This window comes from Gracilinanus agilis, chromosome 2 (genome assembly GCF_016433145.1).
Source record: "Gracilinanus agilis isolate LMUSP501 chromosome 2, AgileGrace, whole genome shotgun sequence".
In the NCBI taxonomy this organism is placed as follows: Eukaryota; Metazoa; Chordata; class Mammalia; order Didelphimorphia; family Didelphidae; genus Gracilinanus; species Gracilinanus agilis.
In genome coordinates, this window is record NC_058131.1 from 663,102,491 (window position 1) to 663,128,375 (window position 25,885).

Sequence of the window (25,885 nt, forward strand, 5' to 3'; positions counted from 1 at the left end):
CTACCAGGCCAAGAAGGTAAGAATCCTCTCTCAGATCCTGCCTAGGACAGGGCTCTGCATATAGAAGGTACTTAGTAAACAGAGTTTGGAATTTAACTATTGTTCTGGCATCATATTACACGAGCAAGCATAACTAAACCCAGATCAAAAGATAGTTCTAGGGTGAGAACTCAGCATCTGCTTTGGTTATCCTACTCTCTGCCCAGTACTCATTTTTGCTTCATTCTAGTCCTTCCCCCAAGATGTGGTTATCTGTCCTGATGTCCCATACCATGGCTCCAAATGAAACATGTGAGTTCACTTAGCAGGATGTGATTGGATTCAAGCAAGGGATACTTGTGGGAGGCAGTTATGTGGCTCAATGGATTGAGAGTCAAGACTAGAGATAGAAGGTTCTGGGTTCAAATCTGGTTTCAGACACTTCTTAGCTGTGTGACTCTGGGCAAATCCCTTAACTCCCACTGCCTATCCCTTACCACTCTTCTGCCTTGGAACCAATATATAGTATTGAATCTGAGACAGAAGTTAAGGGTTTTTTTTTAAATAAAAAGGATACTTATAGTCTTGGATGCTCAAAACTTCAGGAACCAATAAGTGGATAGAGCTTCTCCATGTTGGAGTCTGGATGGGGTTCAGGGTAGTGCCCTTTATTTTTTAGCCTGAATCCTCTCCCCTTACTACACCTCCCCTGCCAATCCCTACTCCTTCCCCCACCCTATTTGATACTTCTTTCCAATTACACATGCTAAAAGGTAGAATGACAAATTTGACTCAGGAAAAACTTTTACAGGCTCTTCATATGACCCATCAGTGAGTTTCAGGGCACTGGAGAAGGTATTCTCCTGGTGTGGATTCTAGACATAGGTCTGTCACTAATATATGATAGGATTTGGGGTAAGTTCCTTAAATTGTCTTTTAATCTAATTTCCCATATGTAGAATGTGGATAAGGATATTAACCGCATTGCCTCACTGGGCTGCTGTAAGTAAAAAAAAAAATGGTTTACAGATGCAAGAACATGTTGAAAGACTTAAGCATTCTACAAAAGCAATGTATTATTTATTTCTGCTCTCAAAGAGATTTAACTGGCTCAGAGGAAGCTTGACCCTGATTCCAGAGGCAGAACACAGAGAAGTTCCTGACATAAAGTAAAGGGCATCCTCCTTTCTCCAGCTGAAATTCAATTGTGATTGGCCTCCAGAAGAAAGGGCTAGAAGGCTCTATGGTCTATGGGTCATTCGCAACTGGAAACCAGTCTCAGAAACACTGGGGAGGAGTCTTCTTGGGGGGCGGGGGGCTCATGCAGAGGAAGGCTGCTGAGAGATGGAGCAGATGACATGATCCAAGAGGTCCCTTCCAAGAGAACCTCTGGTAGGGAAGCTCTGCACCATTACATCATGTATTACCCAGACCTCTGGGTCATTGCTAATTAGCATAACGGGGCCACCTGATCACAGCTGCTGCCCCTGGGAAACTACCACTGGTGCCAATAACCCATAGGCAGCCCAGAAACTTGTCTCTCTTTCCTGTCAGAAGGCTTTTGGGTTGGAACAGGTGAAGGAACAGCTGACATCTGCCTTTGTGTCTCAGAGCCCAACATTGCTTGGAAGAGGGAAAGTCAATGCTTAATGCTAAGAGCTCTCTCTTCCTCCTTCACCATCTCATTAATAATGTCCAGCACCACAATGTACTCTGCTGCCCATACGCCTTCTAGCAAACCCTCCTCAATGGGCAGTTTTGACTATGAGTTCTAGATATGCTGGAGAGTTAGATTTAACAAGCATTTATTAAGCACCTAGTACATATGAAATACTTCACAAAGTGCTGGGAAGGACAACGTAAACCAGGTGTGGGCTGGGCATCAATCACAGTGTTTACAGTCTGAGGGTAGAAACATGGTGCTTATAGGGTAATGGAGAAGGACTTGGACTTAGAGCTAAAATTGTGACCTGTTCTTGGGTAATCGGCAGTCTTCTGTGTGCTAAAAACTGTTCAAAGGCAGAAATGAAACAGTCTCTGCCCTCAAGGAACCAGCATGCTTTAAGGGGAATCAACATGGGCATATATAAGTACATACAAAATAAATATAAGATCATTTGTGGGGGAAGGAGGCATCAGCAGGAAAGGCTTCTAGAACTGTGAATCTATGGCACACTTGCCAGAGCCTACCAGAGAGGGCTGCTCCCTTCCCCCTGTCCATGTACACCTGAGGACATTTCTCACATCACCCACCCCTCTGCCCCATAGCCTAGTGGAAGTGCTTCCTCCATCCCATCTGGCATAAGGTGGGGGACTCACATGCAATGTGAGGGTTGCAGTTTGGGCACATTGTCTCTAAAAGGTTTACCATCACTAATCTAGGAAGTAGCATTTGAGTTGAGTTTTGATGAAAACAAGGAAGGGAAGTTTTAGTAACAAAAGTGAGAAAGAAAAACATTCCAGACATGAAAGATATATTATACAAAGATCTGGGGGCAGGAGACAGAATGTATACAGAACAACAAAAAGGTTACTCTAGCTGGACCACTGAGTTCATGAAGAAATTGTTGTTTGGTTGGTTTTCAGTCATCTCCAACTCTTCATGACACAATTTGGGGTTTTATTGGCAAAGATACTAGAGTGGTTTGCCATTTCCTTCCCAACCTCATTTTGCAGATGAAGAAACTGAAGCCAACAGAGTAAAGTGACTCACTCAGGGTCACATAGCTAGTAAGTGCCTGAGGATGGATTTGAACTCAAGAAAATGAGTCTTCCTGACTCCATGCCTAGCATTCTATCTACTGTGCCACCTAACTGCCAAAGGGAAAATGCATAATAATTTTGAAAAGAGAGGTTGGAGCTAGACTGTGAACGACTCTAAATGCCAAGTGGAGGAGTTTGTATCTGATTCCAGATGTCACTGAAGAAGAAGAGAGAGTTGTGATCACCCATGGAGTTCAGGAATTTCTTTGGCAACAAGGTGAAGGATGAAGCAGAGACTAAAGGAAGGAAAACCAGTTTAGGAGGCAGTTGCTGGTAATAAGGATGTGGTAAGGACCTGAATTCAGGTGAGGCCTTGTGAATGAAGAAAAGTGGATAGATTAAAGAAAGAGGTTGTTGAAGTAGAATTGGTGGCTTATCAACTACTGGTTTTGTGAGAATAAAATGTGATGGTGAGAATCTGGGTGATGGGTGTCATGGAAGGGCAAGTCATTTAATCACTCTAAAACTCAGCTTCCCCATTCACAAAGTGAAGCCTAAATTATTTCTAAGCTCCTTCCTAACATCATATGAGCCTTTAATGTTATTCATCCTTTATTTCTGAAGAGGTCCAGTGACATAACAGGATGATGTCCTGACTTGCTCATGAATTGGATTTAAGTGAGGCAAAGTTGTACAAAATTGTCAGCCTCACTCACTCTTCCAGAATCATTGAAATCCAGTGGCAAGACAAAAGTCAAGATGACTGGTGATGGGTGAGGATGCACTGATTGACTTTGCTTCTTTGGTGTCTAACCAAGTTCTAAGTGCACCCCAGTGACTACTTCAGGTGCTTTCATGACTTATAAAAAAAAGTATTCTCATCTGCCCATTCATCCTGGAAGAAGTTTTCACATGGTTGGGGTAGTTATTCACCTAACTAACCAATGGATTCATGGTCCATCAGTTACCTTCATCCTTCTTTAGCCCATCTGCCAGGATACTTTTCTGGAATGTGACCACTATACACACTACAGCTTCTTGGAGTCACAGGTGAGAGTTGAGAGCTAGGTGGACACTAAAGGTAGATGAGCATCCTTGAAAAGAGCTTAGCAAGCCTTTATACCAGAGGTGCTAGTCCTCCTTGACACCCATACATCCCAATGACCCTATATAAACAACTTTGGAAAGTGAGATAATTATAAAGGAGAGGTCCAGGTAAAATGATCTGAGACAGTTTCAAATAACTCATGATGAAAAAATGCTAGAGAGAACTGATGAACTCTGAATGCAAATTGAAGTGTAACTTTCTTACTTTTTTATTTTCTTATCTTCTTTGTGATACAGCAGATATGGAAATATATTTTGCATGATTTCACACATATGATTGATATAATTTTGCTTGCCTTCTCAGTGAGTGGGGAATGAGTGGGAGGAAGGAAGAAAATCTGGCACTCAAAACTTAGAAAGAAAAGAATGTTACAAATAAATAATCAATTTATTTTATAAAAATAAACATTCGAATTTGAAAATAGGAGAGATAAGGCAAATGCAGAAAATTATGTACTGAGAAAGTGAATCCAGGAAGTGATAAGAAGGATGGATGACAAGATGAGGAGGAGGGAAATGAAAAAGAAATTGTAGGTGGGCAGAATCAGTCTGGTCTGACCTTTAGATGAAAGAGCATTCAAATAATACAATAAGAGAAGAAACTAGCTTCATATTTCTTGTTCAGGGTGATAGATGACAGGTCAATAGTCATTTGGGACAATTGTTTTCTGACTCTTGGGTCAAGTGTTCTTCCTTTGTCAAGAATTTCAGGCTAGGTCAGGATGGAAGCCCCTGGAGCCTTCTGACTATGACAATGACTGCCAAGAGAACAATGGTGCCAAACAGATCCAACACATCCAAGTCTGAAAGGAACCTGTCCACAACTGAGTTTCCTTTTCTGAGAGCCTGCATTTTTAAAGGACTGAAAAGCACCACCCTGCCTGGGCTTTCCATCAGCACACAGAATAGAATGGAATACACTGACAAGGACACTAGCAGAAGGCCAATCCCAAGAGCCAAAGTCGGGTGAGGATGGGCCAGGTCAGAAGAAATGAAATCTTAACTGACATTTATTTCCCCTGGGGCATGGAGAGGTTTGGGTAACATTTTTCCCAGCTTTGTTTTTGACTTTCCCAGATCTTCATAATCCCAACTCACAGACCTAGAGAACCGCTCATTAACATGTTGTGTTCAAGAGAATGAAAGAAGAGAAATTCCATTCAGCCATGATTCTTTGGGAGCTGCCTAGGAATTTTTCTGACAACAGACTTTGGCAGTGGGTTTTGACCCAGGACTGGAAAGAGAAGCACTGAACTATCCACAAAAACTGTCATTCTGGCAGAGCTGACCTGTCCATAAGGCATCTTGAGAGAAAACTCAAGACTCTAGACTTGGAAAGTAAAATGAAGCCTAAAAATTTCTCCCAGACATCTGACAACAATGCCAAAAAATCTGGGGGTTTCTTGCAGGCAAAGGGCATGAAACGGTGATCTGAACGAATGTCTAGCTCTAAACCCCCAAGAACACCTAAATCAGTGGGTCCCAGCATGGCCCTTAGACCACCTCCATTGGCTTACCCAAAACGCAAATTCTCTAGTTAATATTATAAACACCAAGAATTACACAGCACTTTAAAGGTGCATGGCATCTTATACCTTATTATCTCATTTGAGTCTCATACTCCTGTGAAATAGAATCTACAGATAATTTGTTCCCATTTTATAGAAAAGGCCAAGAGATAGAAAAGACGGTATGGTCATAGAGCTAATAAGTGTTAGACACTGGACTTGAATCCCAGACTTATTGACTCCATGTCCAGCACTTTAGCCATGATATAATAAGCATAAAACATAGCATTGTAAACACATGGCCATGATATTATTTACCCGAGCTCTAAGTTCTACAAATTGTTTCATATTCCTCATCCGTGTGTCTCTTCTAGCTCTGACATGTTATGTTTGGATCCAATATTCCACTAAAGTTTGGAGTGTTTTATATTTTGTTCTATAAATGATGGAGAGGGTAGACTAACTCCCTGGACCCTTCAACCCATCAAAGGGCTCACAGGTGAGATATTTGAAGATCACTGGGCTCTAGAAATTTTACAAATGGATAATCCTATCCTGTTATTCAATGAAATATAAATTTCTCAAAATCCCCATTGAGTATAACAAATTATCTCTCTTTCATGATTTTGCTGGTGTTTATTTTCTGTTTAGAATGGCTGCCTTTCCTTCTCCACCTACAGAATGATTGTCCTTCCTTTAATCCAGTGTAGAGAAGCAACAGTAATAGATCAATGGGTTTGAAATCAAAGAATTTAGGGAATTAGGTCAAAATTCTACCTGACATCATATTCTGGGTGATCCTTGCTTGACATGTCATTTATCTTCTCTGGGCCTCAATTTCCCCATATGTAATAGGAAGGGAATCGACTAAATGACCTCTAAGATCCTTTCTAGCTCTAAATCTTGGATCAAATTCAGTTTGACAAGCATCTGCTTAACACCTCCCATGTTCCAGTAATAAACATTGGGGATACAAAGATAAAAATTAGTCCATGCCTTCAGGGAGCCTACATTCTCCTGGGAGACCATGGTATATAAACAAATCATTTAAAGCCTCAACTCAAAAGCAACCACCCTCTCCCTCCGCACTCCCTTGACCTTCCCCTTTGAAAGTCTCCTAGCACTTGGTTTTGTCATTAAAGGATTATACATTATGGTATAGTATCGACATCTATCTGTGTATCTTTTCCTACTTTAAGATGAAGGCAGGACTATGTCTTCTAAGAATTTTGTTTCTCTATCAACCCCTAGTTCTCTGTTCACAGGTGGTCATTGGTACTGGATGTTTGTTGAGTTAAAATATTGCAGTAAATAGATTCAATAAAAATTATTCTAAGGCTTTGCTTACTACCCACGTAGCTTTGGGTAGGTCATTTCCTTTCTCTGGATCTCAGTTTCTTCACCAATCAAGTGAGAAGATTGAGGTAAATGATCCTTAGAGACCCCTCCAGATTTAAGCCCTCTGACCATAATCCCATTAAGGCACCTCCATCTTTCCTTTTGCAACCATGATATGATTTTCTTTAGCTCCTTTCACTGCAAGTGAAATCTTTCACAAGCCCTGGAGGTTGACCTGTTCTTAGAAGTGACTGTCATTCTACCTACATTAGCCATCAGAGAGAGGCCATTCTCTCTCCCAACTGCTAGAATGACAAGAGCCCAGAAAGGGCCCCCCAACCACAGCCATTTAATTCCCGGAAATAACTGTTGACAGGGAATGGAGAAGAAACAGGCCCCCTTGGAGCTCTGGATCTATCCCACATCTTCCTGCCCAGCTGGCCAAGCCATAGTGTTTTACAGCCCATGCAGGTGGGGAGAGGTGGGTCTGAGGCAAATGGGGCCAGGGAGAAGGAAGGCAGGCTTTGGCTCCAAATCCCCTAGGATGCTCAGGTAGCTGTCAACAGCCAGGACTGGGAAAAATCACAAGGTAGCCTGACTCACTTAATCACTGACAGAAAGATTCTACTTTGGCAGACTCAGTGACCTAGGGGGGCTTCCAGATGTCAGTCTGAGCTCTCTTCCATCAGTCAGCACCTTTTCCAAGGCTCAGAGGCACCAAGGAGGATAGAAGAAGAATAAAAAATGGGAAAAAGGAAAAGAAGGGGAATGAGCTTCTCCCTGTGTATCTACACATCCTGGACTCTACTTCTCTCTCCAGTCCAATCCTCAATCATGCCTTTGGTATGTTACATAATCCACAGATGGATCCCAGCAGAACACTTAATGCTATGGGAGTCTGGCAGACGCTGGCCACTGCTTTCCCAATGAAAAGAGAAATCAAACTGACATGTTCTATCCAGTGTAGGCACCTTCACTGAGCAAGTCTCTGCTTCTTCTATGAATGATAACACTACAACACAGTGGTGTGACATCCTTGCATCATCCTGGCTGGCCCAGAAGACTACATAGGAGAGTATGTATGTTCTTTAGGGATACATAATGGAAGTACATTAAATATCCTATTCAAAATAGAAAAAAAAAAGAAGGGAGAGGAAGTAGAGATTGAGACCTTATATTCAGTTCAACACACACTGATAAAACAGCTACTATGTCCTAGGAACCATTCCAGGAGCAAGGGGTACAAAGACAAAAACAAGCAAAAGATGTGAATTCCCTGAGGAGGACATGATTGGAGTCAAACAAAGGATACTTGTAGAGGACAGCTAGATGATTCAATGGATAAAGAACCAGGCCTGGAGATGGGGAGGTCCTGCTTTCAAATTTGGCATCAGACACTTCAAAGCTGGGTGACCCTAGGCATGTCACTTAACCCTCATTTGCCTAGCCCTAACCATTCTTCTGCCTTGGAATCAATACTCAGGATCAATTTTAAGACAGAATATAAGAGTGAATATATATGTCTATATATTATATACGATATATATGACAAATAAATTTTAAAATTAAATAAACAAAAACAATGGTAGTAAAGCCTTAGCTTCCAGTTATCTAGGGAAATGGAATGGTATGAAAAATAAATTATTGAAGATAACCAATTTACTTTAAACATCAAATGCTTTTTTAAAAAATTAAATGTGGATGAAAATAATTCTGCATTGTATAATTGGTTTCCCTGCCTTCTTAGAGAACATCTTTCCATTCTTAATGATTGGATTATGTTGTCATATGCTAACAACTTAAGAACTCATTGATGTGTGTTAGAGCTTTTGGTTCCCACACCAAATGGCCTCAGATTATGGTTATTGTTAACACGTTTTATTCCCTGCTTCTGTAGGACTTTGTGCTGCAACCTTCTGTTGTAACTAATTCACAAGTGAATTCTTGGGTACCAGAGAAACAGTCCAGATTTTTGTCCCTTCGAAGAATCCCTGAAGTTTGGAGTTGGAAGGTGATTGCCCTGATAACCTTTGCTTGCAGATCTACAGTGAACAGTTGTGTTCTCATTTTGGACAGCTCCATTTGTTAGGAAATTCTCTCTTAATTTGTTCCTTTTCCACTTCTACTTATTTAACTTAGTTCTGGTCTCTGGAGTGAGACAGAGCAAACCTAATTCCCCTTTGACATTGTCCACTTCAAATACTTGAAAGTCCCTATGGCAGCCCATCTAAATCTTCTTTTCTCTAGAGTACCTGTCCCCAATTCTTTCATCTGATCTCCACCATGACTGGTCCGTTTCTATCAGACTGTCAGTCTTTATTGCTGTCAGAGTGTAACAGTCCTTTTCTCCAGCTTTAACATGTCATAGGCTTGGAAATAAGATCATAAATTTTAATAAAATGGTATGTAAAGTAAGCATCAATAGGACTTGAGTAAGGACCAATGGAAAATGTTTTATTCTGCATGGATTTTGTGGTATCAGTTTTGATTACCCTTTTTTGGTTTCCTTTCTGGTTCTCAGTTGTGTTCTAGCAACTGAAGTTGATAGAGAACTGAATTCTAAATTGGGAAATGTTCCTAAATATGCATTTTATAAGACAATTATAACACCCAAAGTAACCATTGATATTAAATAGAAACTAGGTTTCTATGTCCCCTACTACATTTAATTTTTGGATGAAGCTTAAGGTTTAATTTTTCCACCCTTCCCATGCCATTTGTCTACCTGCCATCTTCAGAAATAGGTTGTTTTTGTATAGCACTATATTTTCCAAAGAAATACTTATTTCATGTTATCCACTTTCAAAAACTTTATAATCCAACCAAATTGATCTATTTCCCAAGTCTGGGATCTTATCTCCCACCTCTGAGCTTCTACCTAAGCTGCCACCTATGTCTGGATTGCTTTTACAACTCTCCTTAATTCTTGAAATGCTTAAATTTCTTAAAGCTGAGTGCAGATGCCAACTCCTACAGGAAAACTTTCCTGATGCTTTCAGCTTCCCCAAATTATCTGGTGTTTGCTCAGTTACCACGCTGCCTACCCTCTGTGATTACCTCCCATTTCCATATGAGACTAAATACGTGTGTGTGTATGTGTGCATAGTTGTATACAATGATGTGTTCATTCATTCAGTGAACTAGATTTAAGTGAAGTAGAGCTGGGCAAACTCATCAGCCTACTTCTCCCTTCCAGAGTCATCATAGTCCAGTGGCAAGACAAAAGTCAAGATGACTGGTGATGGCCCAGGTTGTAATGGATGAACTTGGCCTCTTTGATGTCTGACCAATCTCTAAGCATTCCACAGCACCTGCTTCAGTCACCTTCATGGCCATCAGAACAAATTGTTCTCATCTGCCCATTCCAAAGAGGAAATCTTTACATTCTTGGAGTAGACACCCTTCAAACTCACCAATGGGTTTCAGGCCCAGTAGATAACTTCAACCTGGCTTAGTCCATCTGATGAGATGATTTTTTACTGGGGTGTTTTAATTTTTAAAAGACAATGATGGGGGCAGCTGGGTGGCTCAGTGGATTGAGAGCCAGGCCTAGAGACAGGAGGTCCTGGGTTCAAATATCAGTATTGATTCTAAGATGTAAGTAAGGGTTTAAAAAAAGACAATGATAAGAAAATTTAAAAAATTTTTAAATTAAAAAAATAAAACAATGATGCCCCGTGGCTATAATTATACCTCACATGACCTGAATTATACCTCATACCCACTGTTGTGTACTACTCATTCTGTTAATTTAAAAGAAATTCCCAAAAGTACCCTGAAGGACAGAGATCTAACCAAGTTGAACACTGAACTAGAGTAGAAAATTTTGGAGCTTCCAACTATCTACCAGCTAAAAGAGACCTAAGAGTGGACAGACTGTAGAAGGCAAGAGATTATGTTGCTGGATTTCTTGGGAATGACTGGTTAAGATGTGACTCAGAACTGATTTATTTTATTTGCAGAATTCACACTCCATCCCCAGAAAAACTGGGATTTGTGCATTAATATAAACAAAAGCTTAATATAAGTTTATTATACCAGAAATTATATTATTTATAATCATATGTCTATTATTAATGTTAATATGAACAATGGCTTAATATAAATTTATTAGGTATTATATGATATAAATTATGCATTTATTATTATTAATATAAACAACAGCTTCGGGACTCTGGAGCAATAAGGACAGCTAATCATAACGATGGCTACCACATCCTAAGTTTTGGAAGTCTCTGACCCATGAGATGGACAAGCTATTGGAGCTACATGGTAACTCAGGGTAGCAGTGTGGGAGGAAAAAAAGGTGGTTATTACTTAATGACACTAAAAATATATGCTTGTATATAGTTAGCAAGTGATATCTATCATACTTTCAATCTCATTTCTTCTAGTATCATCAAAAGTTGTGGGTGGACCTTGGGCTGACTCCCTGGCAAAAAGGTTCATCCCCACGATAATAACGCAATAGCAGAAATAAATGTTTGTTAACTTAAAAGGAAGGGGCAGGAGCAGCTAGATGGTTCAGTGGATTGAGAGCCAGGCCAGGAGATGAGAGATCCTGGGTGCAAATCAGGTCTTAGATACTTTCTAGCTATGTGACCCTGGGCAAGTCACTTAACCCCATTGCCTAGCCCTTACTATTATTCTGCCTTAGAATTAATATATGGTATTGATGGAAATAAGGAAGGAAGGAAGGAAGGAAGGAAGGAAGGAAGGAAGGAAGGAAGGAAGGAAGGAAGGAAGGAAGGAAAAAATCCTGTTTGTTTTCTTTCATACTCAAAGCGGTCCAAAATGACATCACTACAATGGGATCAATGTATTGTGTCCAACTATGGTTGATCAGACCAATATGAGCTCAGAAGGCTCTATTACAAGTTAAGCACAAATAGATTATATAAAGGGGGTCTACTAAATAAGGCAACAAACCAAGGCAACGGAGACTGGGGCAAAGCCTTCTTGTACTTCCTAGTTAGAGTTGTGGGAGTATCTTTCTAGCTAATGCTCTCTGGTGCAGAGTTTGTGCTATGTCTTCAGAGATGCTCCTTTAAGCAGGTGTCTGGAAGGCATTCCAATTCCTGAATTCCTACCTCCCTTCAATGTACAGCTCAAATGCTTCCTCCTTCAGGAGGTCTTTCCTTACCCCTCCTCCTTCCTTCAAGTATGAGTGTTCTCTACTTCTAGAAATTATTTTGTGTTATTTCCCATATTCTTTGCATTTGCTTTTCTATTCACAAATTGTATGTCTTCAGTAAGCTTCTGGAGGGTGGGTTTTTTTTCCCTTTTGTCTTTATATCCCCACTCCCTTGCAAATAACAAGTGCCCAATGAATTTAGTGCTGGACCCAGAGTCAAAAAGAACTGAGTTCAAATCCTAACTTGGATACTTACTAGCTGTGTGACCCTGGGCAAATCTTTTGACCCTCCTAAGCCTCAGTTTCCTCATCTGAAATATGAGGGATCTGTAAAACAGGGATAACAAGAGCATCTACCTCATAGGGTTGCTATCACAATCAAATGAGTTAAAATCTGTGAAGCATTTTGCACTCTTTACAATGTATGTATATGTACAAGTACATTATCATTAAAATATATTAAAAGAAATTAAATTAATCATAGAATTCTTCTCAGTCAGTTTCCCTCTTGCCACCTTCCCTTCTCCACTCACAAGAGGGACAGGTGAGCAGGTTCGATTCCATTTAAACAGATGGAGAAACTAAGACATAAATCTCTGGTCAGTTGACTCTAACTCACCCAAAGATGGCACCGTGACCCTCTTCCCTTAACTGCAGCCTCTTTGCATGGACAAACTCCCGCCCTGGCATACAAGTCAGTACTAAGCAGGTGTTCAAGAGCTGCCTAATGGAGATGAACAGAGCTACAAGAAATTTTCTTTTTTTACTTACATGATTAAACAGCCCAGGGAAACATTTGTGTTGGAACAGATGGTACAAGTCCTGAGTACAGCGAAGCCTGCAAAAAGTTTTCACACTGTTAAAAATGGTAGCATTCTCTGTCATCCCTATTCTCATCAACCATCTGCAACTGATAGGATATAAAGTAATGACTGTAAATGTACATCCATTAAGTCTAAACTGGCATTCAATGCCTTCTGTGTGCTGACACTGCACCAGGCTACTCTTAGCTTTATTTCCCCTTCCCAATTGAGGTTCAGAACAATGACTGCCCCTCATCCATCTCACAATGATCACTGCCTTCATGCTTTTGCTCATGCCTCCACTTTGTGACTATGGATTGTTTCATTTATTGTTTTTTGGATCCCCACCTCTAAAGTTGTTTCAGTTGTGTCTGACTCTTCATGATCTTGGCAAAAAGACTGGAGTGGTTTGCCATTTCCTTCTCTAGCTCATTTTATCGATGAGGAAACTGAGGCAAATAAGATGAGGTGACTTACCAAGGGTCACACAGCTAGTGTCTGAGGCCAGATTTGAACTCAGGTCTTCCTTACTCCAGGCCTAGTGCTCTTTCCACTGTACCACCTACTGCCTCAGGTTCATTTCTTTTATTTCATGCATTTGCTCTCTTGAAGACAGGAAGCTCCTTTAGGGTATGGACTATAACTTATTCATCTTGTTTTTCTTCTACAACGCTTAGAGCAATGCGTTAAAACAAAGTAAACACTTAATAAGTATTGGGTGGCTGAATGAATTAATGAATGAATGAATGGTGCACTTAGTAGAAAAAGCAATGAATTTGAAAATTGAAGCCCTGGAACTAAATTTCAGCTTGCCACCTACTGGCTATATAACATTGAACATCCTACTTTACATCTCAAGGTCTTTCCTGATATGTAAAATCAGAAAGGCTGAACTTTCCAGCTCTGGAGTCATATGAATGAATCGATAATCAATAAATCTCATAGATGGGGGAAGCTAGGTGGGTCAGTGGATTGAGAGCTAGGTCTGGAAACAAGAGGTCCTGGGTTCAAATCTGGCCTCAGACACTTCCTAGCTGTGTGACCCTGGGCAAGTCACTTAATCCCAATTGCCTAGTCCTTTCCATTCTTCTGCCTTGGAACTAATACTTAGTATTCATTCTAATACAGAAGGTAAGGGTTTAAAAAAAATTCACAAAGGATTAAAAAAAAAGACCTAAATGTATTTAATCCCATTAGTTCCCTTGTGAGAGCTACCGGTAAGACAGAAAACTCTTGCCCATATATTCTGGATTTGTTCTCTCCCAGCTTTGCACTTCTTTGTAAGTTTATGCAGAAAGTACCCTATTGCTGGGTCTCTCCCCAGATATGGTTCCTTTCCTAAGGCAGATGCAATATTCTAGATCAGAGAAAATGAAAACATTTTAAAAGTGGGTATTGGTGCTGGGAAGCTATCTGACAAGAGACAGACTTTTCCCCTACCTATAGAGGGAAGTCTATTGTTTGGAACTGGAAGAGAGGGCACAAGTAATAACCTGGGCAGCTTTGAGCATTTCCTTCCTCTCTCCCGCCACCATTCTCCTGGGAACGGTGGGTTTCTTCCTGCCTTCTCGGCCAAGACCATCCAAGACAAGATCTGACCCATCTTCTCTCTGCTTCCCAACACTCACTAGAAATGGAGCCATAGCTGAGATCAAACACCACTAGGCAGTTACCCTGAGCATTTGCTGGTGAGATATTTTTAGGTTCTGGAATGTTTTTCACATGGAAATATTTTTAGACCAAATATACCCTGAGTAGCAACATGTGGCTTCTAAGTAATTATGTAATTAATCAGCAAGGTACAGGTGGAAAGGTCACTGCACATCTCAAAGAGGAAAGGGAAAGAGAACCCAACCCAACTTACTTTGACACATATAGTCCCAGAAAATAAAGCAGGATCACAGCCACAAAGAGACTCGCAGCCACCACGAGAGCTGGAAAGACAAAGAAAACATTGGATTCCAGGGTTTTTGCTTCTGCTCTCCCTCTCAGCCTCCCTCTCTACTCTCCCACCCAAGTGTTATACACAAGATATACACTACAATCCTTGGAGAATAAAGCAACTGGATAGATATCTTCTTCTAGCTGCAGAGACTTTGAAAAAGTGCCCTCATCACGAAAGTCAAGGGAAATGATTCATTCTCCTTTAATGGTATAATGATGACCACAATTCAGCCCCTGCCTCTCAACCCCTCTCCTAGACTATATCATTGGGACTCATAGGATAATAGATCAAAGATAGAAGAGACTTCCAGTCCAATTCTTTCATTTTAAAGAGAGGAAAACTGAGGTCCATGGAGCTGGAATCACTTGCCTAAGGTTAAAAAGCAAGCTGGATCTGAACCCAACTCCCCTAGCTCCAGAGCCAGAATTCCTTCCCATTGTACCAAAAAGCATCCTTCATTGTCACCTAATTCTGAAAGTCCACTTAGCTTCTCGGGAAACTCAAACTCCTACTCATGAGAAGGGTAGAATTGGCTGGGATGACAAGAAGAAAAATCCCCCCCCAGCCTTCTTTTCTTTTTCTCTCCACTGCCCATCTAAAAATGATACATGCCCATAAGTTGACACTTAGGACCATCCAGAAAAAGCTGCTGTAAAGGTGAATGTGAAATCACCTCCACCCCATATTTTTTTAGCTCTGATGCCATTAATTAGGTGAGAATATCTCAACCCATCAATCAAAACTAAATGTGAGGAGTCGCTAAAATCCAATGGATAAAGTAAAACAGACAGGAAGTCTCCTTTTGTAGCCTGGATGATTAGTCACCTCTTGAGGGATCATCTATAAATTGTCAAGCAAGTTGAGAAAGGGAGAGGAATTTCAAAAATTGGAGATCATGTATTTCCTTAACAACCTTATGGGAAAACTGCTAGGGGATCAGGAGAGAAAGAGAATCCTTCACTAGGTCTCTTTCCTCCTCACTCCCCCTGCCCCATTTCTACCACCACAACCTTAGATTGAAGGAGAGTTTTTCCAACTTCAGAGAATCCAGGAGACATTACACTTACCATTATTCTCTTAAATGGCATCCTTGAATCAGCTGTCAGTAGTATCTACATCATTGGGACCGAAGATCAGACTTGACTCTCAGCTCAACAAAGAACTCAGAGACAAGACCTCTTCATATCAAGGGGAAACCTCTCCCTAATAATATCCTTCTCCAAGAGCTAGACTCACATTTAGTCCTTGAAACTATTTAGGGATTTAAATATGTCAAATTACTCACTCAAAAGTAGGGAGAAATATGCCAGAGTTGGGTTGGTGATGTCTTCAACCATGTGCTACAGTTATACCCTGGCACCATGCCCAGACCTTAATTGCACTCACCCCAGCCTTGCAAACAGCCTTCTCCCAAAATAAAGAAGCCTATTTACTGTTTGCATTAGGTGGAAGAGATAAGATATGGGTGTTTTCTATTTAAACTAATTCTGGTGACCCAAGAGGTCCACTGGAACCTGTCCCAAGAGAGATCAGGCTTTGAACATCAAAAACTCAGACCAGGGTAGTAGGAACCCATGTGACAAAAAAGAATCAGTTCATTCCTTAATTATAAAATGAGAATTTTGGACTAGACCAGTGATGGGCAAACTTTTTAAAGAGGGGGCCAAAGGAAAGGAATGCTCATCTGTCAGTCTGTTTTTAAGGCAACTCTTTCAAAGTTTCATTGTATTGTATCTTACTCATTGTATTCTTCAGATTAGGAATAATGTCCCCGGCTGGATAGAATATTTCAGGGGACAGCATCTGGACTGGGGGCCATAGTTTGCCCATCACTGGACTAGAGAATTGCTAAGGTCACCTTTAACTCTAAAATTCTTTGACTATGATTTGGGAGTTAATCTTCAGAGACTAAGATAGAGGCTACACTGAGTCTCTCATAGCCCTCTTCTCTACTTGTGCAAATCTTACCTTTCCTTCCCAACTTAATTCAATCCCTTTTCCTTCTCTATCTAGCCCACAATGTCCCTTTTCCTTTAGATTCCTTGATCAAATCACCCAATATCTTGTATTGCTATTGAAGTGTTTTATGGGAATTCAACTGGAAGACAGAGACACAGCCTTGGATAAGGAAGCCCTGGGTTTGATTCCTACTTTATCACAAACCAGCTGAATAGCCCCTTACAACTTTGAGATTTTGAATCAAATATAAAGTCTACTAGGCATTTGAAGTTTTTTGTAACCTAATTTCCTCCTACCCTTCCAATCTTACATTTTATTCTCCTCCACCCATTCTACTTGCTGGGGCAGCTAGGTGTACAAATCTATAGAGCACTGGATCTGGCATCAGGAAGACCTAAATTCAAATCTTGCCTTAAACACTACCTGTACAAACCTGGGAAAGTCATTTCATCCTGTTTGCCTCAATTACCTGACGTGGGCAAAAAATGGCAAACCATTCCAATATCTTTGTCAAGAAAATAGGAAATGAGATCATGAAGAGTCAGACCCAACTGAAATGACTGAAAAAACAACTGAACCCATTCTACTGACCCATCTGTAGTTCTTCTAACTACAAAGAGGAGGACATATTTGACTAGTTAACTCATTAGCTCTAGGCCAGACTCCATCTATTCCAAACCAGACTATAACATTTACAACTGGGTTCCCTTTGGTCACATGCTCAGTACACTTCTGAAGATAGCTTTAATGAATGATATAGGGCATGGAAGGAACTGTGGAAGCCATATGACCCAATCCCTTCCTTTTAAGGATGAGGAAAATGAGTTAATGGAGCTAAGGTGGAGTCACTGGTCTAAGATGGGCCAGCTAGTAAATATCAGAGACTGGATTTGAACTCATGTCCCCTATCTCCATAGCAAGGGTATTGGAGTCAGAGCATCAAAAGTGAAAAATATAAGGTACAATGCCCTTGTTCCCTGGGCATTTCTATTCCTTGGCTATGTCTCAGTGCCACAATCAGGATGGCAGGAGAGTTGAACTGGATGGATGAAGATACAAAGAAATCTAACAACCTTAATGAGGGTACCAGTTTTTCTCCTGCTCTGAGGCTGCCCAAAGATGATAGATAAAGCCAGAGAGAAGCAAGGCAAGAAGGTTAGAGGGGAGCATCATCTGCTGCAAAAACAGTGAAGCCTTATGGAATGTGGCTTCTCTAGGGGGCTTTCTCTATATTTCATGCATTCCAGAGGAATGTATCATTTGTTGAGATGTCAGACACAGAATATGGCATGAGGTTGGGCAGTAATAGCATTGCATCACAAAATCGGGGCTACTCATTGACAATACTTTCCAGAATCCTTCCCCATTGTCTCTGGCATATATACGTTGGAGGTTACAGGACCAAGAAAGGCTCAGACTTACCCATACTAATAGAGAAGGTTGTATCATTCACTAACCACACTCAATAGACTCTCTTATGCCCCCATGCTTGATTAATGATAATTGGTATTCAGGTGATATTTTTTTGGTTTGCAAAATGCTTTTGGTAAATCATCTAATTTGAGCCTCAGAGCAATCCTTTTAAGAATCGAGAGAGTATAGTGGATAGAATGCTGGTTTTGAGGTAAGAAAATCCTCTTTCTGGCTGTGTGGCCATAAGTAAGTCTCTTAATCTCTCAAAACCCAAGGCAATTCACTGAGTCTAAAAGTTACAGATGAGAGCATTATGTATGTGGAAAGACTTTGCACTTCAAGAATTCCTCTACACTGATGAAATCAAGGATGTAGACCACCATCACACTCCCCTGTCATCAATAATACTAGCCAAAAATTAAAGAAAAAACTCATTCAGTAGTTAAAACATATTATGGTGATGATTTTAGAAATTGGAATACCTTAGGCTTAGAGAAACAAATGATTAGCCCAAATTCACATAATGAGAGGTAAAGCTGGAATTCTAATCAAAGTCCACTGTCTCCAAATTATCTTCACTATCCACTATACAACAGTGATCTCTCATGCACTAATGTGCTCAGCGCTCAGCCCTCAGCACTTAGATCAAATGTAAATATTTCATTCCATTAATTTATTACCTTTCATCATCTGCACTTATCTATACTCACTCACTGTCTTCCTTAAATGCTTCCTATATATTTATCAGCATGAATGAATTGTTTTTAGACTCCTTTTGTTGTTGTTTGGAAAATTTTCAGTCTTATCTGACCCTTCATGACCCCATTTGGGGTTTTCTTGGCAAAGATACTGGAATGGTTTGCCATTTCCTTCTCTAGCTCACTTTACAGATGAGAAACTGAGGCAAATGGTCAAGTGACTTGCCCAAGGTCACACAATTATCAAGGGACTGAGGCCAGATTTGAATTCAAGAAGATGAGTCTTCCAGACTGCAGGTCCAGCACTCTTATCTATTGTGCCATCTAGTTGACCTTAGAATCTAAGCCCCTAGAGAGCAGGACAGTGACTTGAAGCTGCTCTTTTCTTTATACCTAGACTGTATAAGAAGTCTAATGAACTTTGTCTCTACCTATTAAGAACCAACCCATTCTTCAAATCTAATTCTCCTTTCTATTCTACTCAGAGAGAACATACTCTTCCATCATACTTCTCATAGCACAGATTTCTTTCTACACTATAGTTTTTGTGCACATGCCACATTTCCCCAGCTAGAGGGCAGGGACCATCTTATTTATCTTTATGGCTTCTGTCATCTATAGTTCAGTGCAGTGTACATAGTAGGTACTCATTAGATGTTTGTTAAAAGGAATAATGGTGATGCCTATTACCTTTAAATACAGATATTTATATTTAATATAGAGGTAAGAATCTAAGAGTCACACAGTGTGCCCCGCAGTGTTCATATAGACCAGGGGCCCCAAACTGGCATATGTGTACTCCCAGTAGATATGAGAAGCTTCTCAGCATGTATAGAGAATAGTTAGTAACTATATTTTCCTGCTGAAATTACATGACTTCTTTATTTCACTTTTTATGTGCATCTATCAAGAACCAATTGCTTTTCATATTGAATAGGGGGTATGGAAAGTGTTGTGGATAAAATCCTGCAACCATGTTTTCATGGGTTGCAAGCTGGCAGTTGCCAATATAGAATACAGAACCTGGCAGAGGCAAAAGTTTACATAAAAATCTAGAGATATGATGACTAGAAAGTCTGGGTAACCACTGCTCTTAACCTATTAGTCAATGTTGGACAGAGATAGCGAATGCTTAGGGAAGACCCAGATGTCCTTGCTGATGTCACCCTCACAGGCAGAAATGTCCCCGAACAGGATTGGAGAAGTAGCAGATGATTGCTACCCTTGGTCTCTGTCTTTAACTCAAGTGCAAGTTCACCTGTACAGGAGATTGTGATAGGAATCATCTCAACAGATATTTATGGAGTGCCCATTTTGGGAAACCAAAACAATTAAGGAGATATTGAAGGAAGAGGGTAAAAAGGATGCCCTTCCCTCATTTCCTTAATTTGTTAGATGTTCCAGGGAGAAAATGCTATATCCTTATTCCTCCCATTGTCTTCTCCAGATCTACCCCTATAATTAATATGCATTGTTGTGGTAGAGGTGTCATCAGTCCCTCACACATCCCTCAGACACCCACAGAAGCCTTCTTACAAGAAGACTTAACCTTCTGTTAAAAGCCTGCACTGATTCACATTAAGGCTGCAAAGCCCCAACCTTGTTATACTAGTCTCAGAAGGCACCTACAGAACCAAGAGGCTCCTTTCTCTCTGGATCATAGAAAGGAGGTTTTAAAAAAGGGTCACTCATCAAGTAAGAACAGATAGGAAAACATGACCTTTGGGAAGATAGTCATGCTAATTTATTTATATTGGCACTGTGAATTGGTCCTATCATTGTGGAAAACAATTGAATTAAAACTACTAAATTTATGCCCCCGAGACATTAATGACAGAAAAAATATTAATAATAGTTTTATTTGTTATTTCAAGAGATCTATGGGTAATTAGGGGCCTTGGGTGTCACAATAATTAGAAAAAGTCAGAAACAAAATATGAGTCTAATTATGGGGAAATCATTGAACAAATTGTGACATGTAACTAGAATATTACTAAAACTTAAATAGTGAAGAATTCATGAATTCATGAAAAATAAGGCAAGATCCTTATATGAAGAAATACTGAGTGAAGAAAGCAGAATCCAAAGGAAAAAATATAGAATGACTACCATAATGAAAATGAAGACAACACCAAAATGGAATAAAACTCAGGTCAAAGACAACAGAAAACATCAGCACCAAATTATAAAAGTTAAAGCACACATCTTATCTGTGTGCTTACTCTGGGGCAAATCAGGAAAAAAAGTCAAAATAAAATGCTCTCAACTAGTTGGTTTTGCTGAAACCAACAAAACAATTATTTTTGAAGGTTGTGCTTTGCAGGGTGTTGGTTTAGTGGTATGTTGGGCAGTGCCTATTGTGTGGAAACAAAATATATTCTTAAAAATATACATTTAATAAGGAGGAGCCATTCATTCATTCAATTGTAGCAAATGAGTGTCTATTTAGTACAATGCACAGGCAATAGGAAAATGAATGACAGAATAATAAAATCTCAGAAATGGAATATAATTTCTATCAGACCATGAATGAGCAGAGATCTCTCTTACAACATTTTCAGGTCTGGAAAAGACCCATATAAAATAGTAGAAAGAGTCCTGGATCTTGGAGTCAGAAATTCAATTCTCAGATTTGCTGCTATCTAGCTCAAAGACATTGGTCAGTCAATTAACCCCTCTAGGTCCCAGTTTCCTCATCTATAAAATGAGAGATTTGGGCTAGATCTCCGAGGTGTCTTCTAGATCTGATGGATAATCTTCTGACCTAGTCCAATCAGTAGCAAATTATGAGAGTTTAAGGGAACATCCTATCTGTTTACAAGAGATAAGTTAAAAGGTGAAAGTGAGATACTTTATCCCTCCGTCCTAGTGTCAATTGGCTTTGCCAAATTGTTTTTAGAGTTTTTGCTTGGACAGGGGGTGTTTGAGGCAGCTGTCCACTGGAAATCTTTTCTGATTCCCCTTATTTCTAGTGCCTTCCTTCTGGTGATTATGTCCAATTTATTTTGTCCATAGCTTGTTTGTACGTGGCTGTTTACATATTGTCTCCCTTATTAGACTGTGAGCTCCTTGAAAGCAGGAACTGCCTTGAGCTTTTCTTTGTATCCCTAGTGTATTTACTAAACGTAGGTACCTAAATGCTAATTGGTTGAAATCACTTCTTAGGAATTGAGTTTCCTCCTTGGCATTAAACAAGACAATCATTAACATTGGTCCCTGCCTTAAAATTCTAGGGTTCTATGATCTAGAGTACTAAAGATGGTGTGAGAAAAAAAATTAGTTGTACCTTTAGTATTTTTTTAAAGGTGATGGGGGTGAGTGACTAAATGGTACTTGCCTAGGAAAGAAGAGATTCATCTGAAGCAGCTCTGACTGAATGACTACATACATACAATGAGATCTCTGGCAAATCACCCTTCTGAGCTCGTTTCCATATCTGTCAAGTGAAGGGGTTAGACTAGATCCTCTTTGAGGCAATTATGGCCATCAAATGCTATGATTCTATAATTTTAAGTGATCAGAGGAAGAAGGAAAGGACACAGAGTTAAAGGAGTTCAGGCTTCAAGCTCAAAGGAGATAAGGACAAGATGCTACTTCTCAACACCCCCAGCCCCCTGACCTTTAAATCCAACCATATAGACCTCTTTGCTGTCTCCCTCCCCTGCCTATCAGATAGGTAGGAGAAGACAGTGTAGTTCCACTGGTCCTTTCTGCAGAAAGAGAAAGAAGTTGAGGTTGTTTGTTTAAAAGAAGAGGGGGAAGGCACAGGAAGAAGGTTTATAAATCAAAGTTTCCCACAGTTTCTTGGATCCTTGCACCAGATTTATTCTCAATTCAATTTGTGTCTGAGTCACCAGAGCCAAGGGGACATGTTAAAACAGCTCCAGTCTGGGAGTTAGGTGAACTAAGATTGTGCTACTGTTTGCTGATTAGATGTGAGATCTTGGGCAAATCACAAACTATCTGTATGAACCTGGGCAAGATAATCAATTTCTCTGGCCATGTTTCCTCATATGTCAAATGAAGCAGACATCTAGAGTCTTCCTATTCTAAATCTATGATCTCTGTGCCTCTGTTTCCTCATCTATAGAAAGAGAGCAAGACCTCTTCTCCCTGCCTTACAGCATGTGTGAAATTCAATTGCAGATTGATTGGGAAATGAGTAAACACAGTATAGCAGGTGAAGGTAATAGAATCTAATGGTACTGTTAAAAGATGTGCATATGAAGAATTTAGAAAAACATGGGGGAAACTCATGAACTGATGCAATGTAAAGAAATCGGAATGAGGAAAACAAGATATAGAATGATTGCAGCTGAACATAAATGGGGAAAGGAAAAAAAGAGACTGAAATCTGTATCATTATAAGGAGTAAGTTTAGTCCTAGAGAAAACCTGAAAAATGAATCTTCTTTCTTTCACTACATAAGGATGGGTGTGGAATATCACATATACTCTCAGTTGCAGAGGATGTGTTGCTTGGTTCTGCTAAATTACCTGTTTTCACTTTCTTTTAAAAACTTCGTTATGAAGAAGGCTCATTGGGTAAGGGAGAGGGAAGGGATGTATTCGGAAGTAAATGAGATGTAAAAATGAAAGGCATCAATTTTTAAAACATTTTAAAAAAAGAAATAAGATAGAAAACTATAAATTGCTACAGAAATATAAGGTGTCATTTTATTAATAGAAATCGCAAGGGCAATTCATAGAACCACAACAGCAGTCAGAACTTTCAAATCATGAGTCAGGATGAGCCTTTATTATAGATATTTGCTCCTCTGATGGAGATAAAGTAAAGTGGACCCTTCTCACAGGGATAATCATGTGGTATACATTTCATTTCCTCATTCAACAAATATTTAAGCATCTGTTTTTGTAAGGCTCTATAGTCCATGTAAGGCATGAATAGAAAAGGTAGCTGAAGTGCCTAGGAATTGTGACAACCTGATATCCCAAAGTGACAGTCCTGGGCAGTGACGAACCTGATACTAGGGCCTGGGTCTCCCTACTCCTTGCCCAGTGGTTTTTTCACTGAACCACACCATCTGCATTAACATTTAAACTTGAACAAGTCCACCAACTGAGGTCATGCCCATAGCTAGGTAACCCTGAAGTTATGGCATAAACGGAAGTAGGAGAGAAAAACTTCTTAGCTCAGTGGTCTCTGGGGACATGGAGAAAGCTCTCCAATGGACAAGAGAATGGATTATAAGAGGATATGACCCAAGTTAAATACTAATACTAGTTGGTATTTATATAGCCCTTTAAGATTTGTAAATCAGTTTGTGTGTGTGTGTGTGTATGTATATGGATGGATGGATATCTCCTCTGACTCTAACAATAATCTGGAGGTTATTGTGCCAATATTATCTCCATTTTACAAAAAAAAAAAGAAACTGAGGCTTTGAAAGTTCCTATAGAATTAGAGGAAGGATTTGAAGCCAGATCTTCCAGAGTCAAAATCTAGTCCTCCAGTCACTGTGCCATGTCTGCTTTCCAACTAGTAGAAAGAATGAGTTGTCTTTCTATAATAGCCAGCTCAGAGTACTCCATTTCAGAGACTTGGCTTGGAACTCTAGACCAGCTTCCATCTGACTTTACCCTATCACAACTTCCTCCTTATTAAAAATAGAAATGCTATCTCTTTTCCCCTCCCACCTACATCGAATTTTGACAGAATTCACATACCACAAAACTCCATCTATGAATACAAAGAACTGTGTTCTACATAGATGGCATGGCCATATGGAAGGATCCAGCATGATACTCAGCTCACAGTGAGTGGAATGGTTGAAATGTTGATGGCTGGAGCCAATAAGAATGTAAACAAGGGCTGTCTTATCCCCACAGACCATGGGATCTTAAAGGACTCAAAGACCCCCAATCTGCTCTAGAATGGCAAGAACTGGTAACTTCAGACCCTCCCACCAGATCTAAGATCACAGGATCTTAGATTTTTAAAAAATGCCAGAAGTCATCTAGTCTACTCCTCCTCCATTTTACAGATGAGGTCTAGAGAGGTCTTATGACTTGAATAGGACCACATAGGTAGTAAATGGCTAAGCTAGGATTTGAACTCAAACCCTCTGACTCCAAGTCCAACATTCTTCCCACTGCTCCATGATAACTGCACATTGTATGTTCTCATTTGAATTTTAAAGGTAGTATAAAAGGTTTGGTTTTTTGTTTTATTTTATTTTTGTTTGTTTACTGAGAATCCTGATAATATGGCCATAGTACTATCTTAAACTATCTGAATGCCTTTAACTATCTTTGGGCCTCAGTTTCTTCATCTGTAAAGTCATGCAGTTGGACTGATTGGTTAAGCTTTCAGGTCACTTCCACAAAGAAAATTCCATAAGACAAAATTAGTGTAACATGGCAGATGGAAGGCTGGCCTTGTATTCAGAAAGTTCTCACACAGACTCACAGATTAGCCATGGCACCTCACCTCTCCATGATCCCAAACAACTTTCTGAGACTAATGAGTTGGCAATCACATTGGTGGAGGGAGTTCCCATACCAGGAGTGTAATCACTGATAAAAACATCGATCCACGCCAAAATGAAAATTCTACACATGTCACGAATAAGCTGAAAGACCTTTGGCTTGGTGGCTTAATAGACAAGGGTCTCTAGCTCTCACCATCTGCTTCTAGAACAAAACAGTTGAGGCTCTTGATTAGACACTGTCTAGTGAGCATCCGAGCCCAGGACAGAGAATGAGTTTCACAAGACTTGAACATGCAGGGCCAACTCTTCAAACTTGGTGATGTTTCAAGGCAAGGGAAGAGGGGGTGGGGTAGGGAAAATGTCACTTCTCATTTCACCCAGCCTGCTAGAGAAGAAGCAGGACTCTGCTTTCCAAAAGACCTTTCAAGTGGTTGCATTGAAAATGTTTTCCTTCCCAGTGACTTTGCCAGCTCCCACTGAAGTCTCCCCATAGACCACAAGGTCTGAAAGGACCCAGAGATCCCCCATCTGCTCCAGAATGGCAAAAACTGCCAACTTCAGACCAATTAGCATTTGCATTATCATGGAGGAGAGAGATTTATAGCCCAGGCCCCCTGATGAGCTATCTTTGGGAGAGCTGAAGTTCAGACCTCTGTCGACTCAGATTTGTCTGTTAGGGAAGTTACTGGAAGAGAAGACTCAACATTAATTTCAATTACAGTAGGATGAAAGACCATTCATAAATATTGCCTTCGACAAGTTTCCCCTCTGCTGCTCAAGTCTGACCTTGAGTCACCACACACACACACACACACACACACACACACACACACACACACACACACAC

At 40.1% G+C, this 25,885-nt stretch overlaps 1 protein-coding gene across 1 annotated transcript in view; it reads right to left on the minus strand.

The window, feature by feature from the left end:
* LOC123234328 (heparan-alpha-glucosaminide N-acetyltransferase-like) overlaps positions 1-25,885 on the minus strand; it is a 370,163-nt gene that overhangs the window by 235,838 nt on the left and 108,440 nt on the right. Inside the window, exons 4-5 of the mRNA XM_044660239.1 lie at positions 14,437-14,506; positions 12,541-12,607 (exon numbers count right to left, since the gene is read on the minus strand). Coding sequence (XP_044516174.1) covers positions 12,541-12,607; positions 14,437-14,506 — 137 coding nt within the window. The remainder of the gene's footprint in view (positions 1-12,540; positions 12,608-14,436; positions 14,507-25,885) is intronic.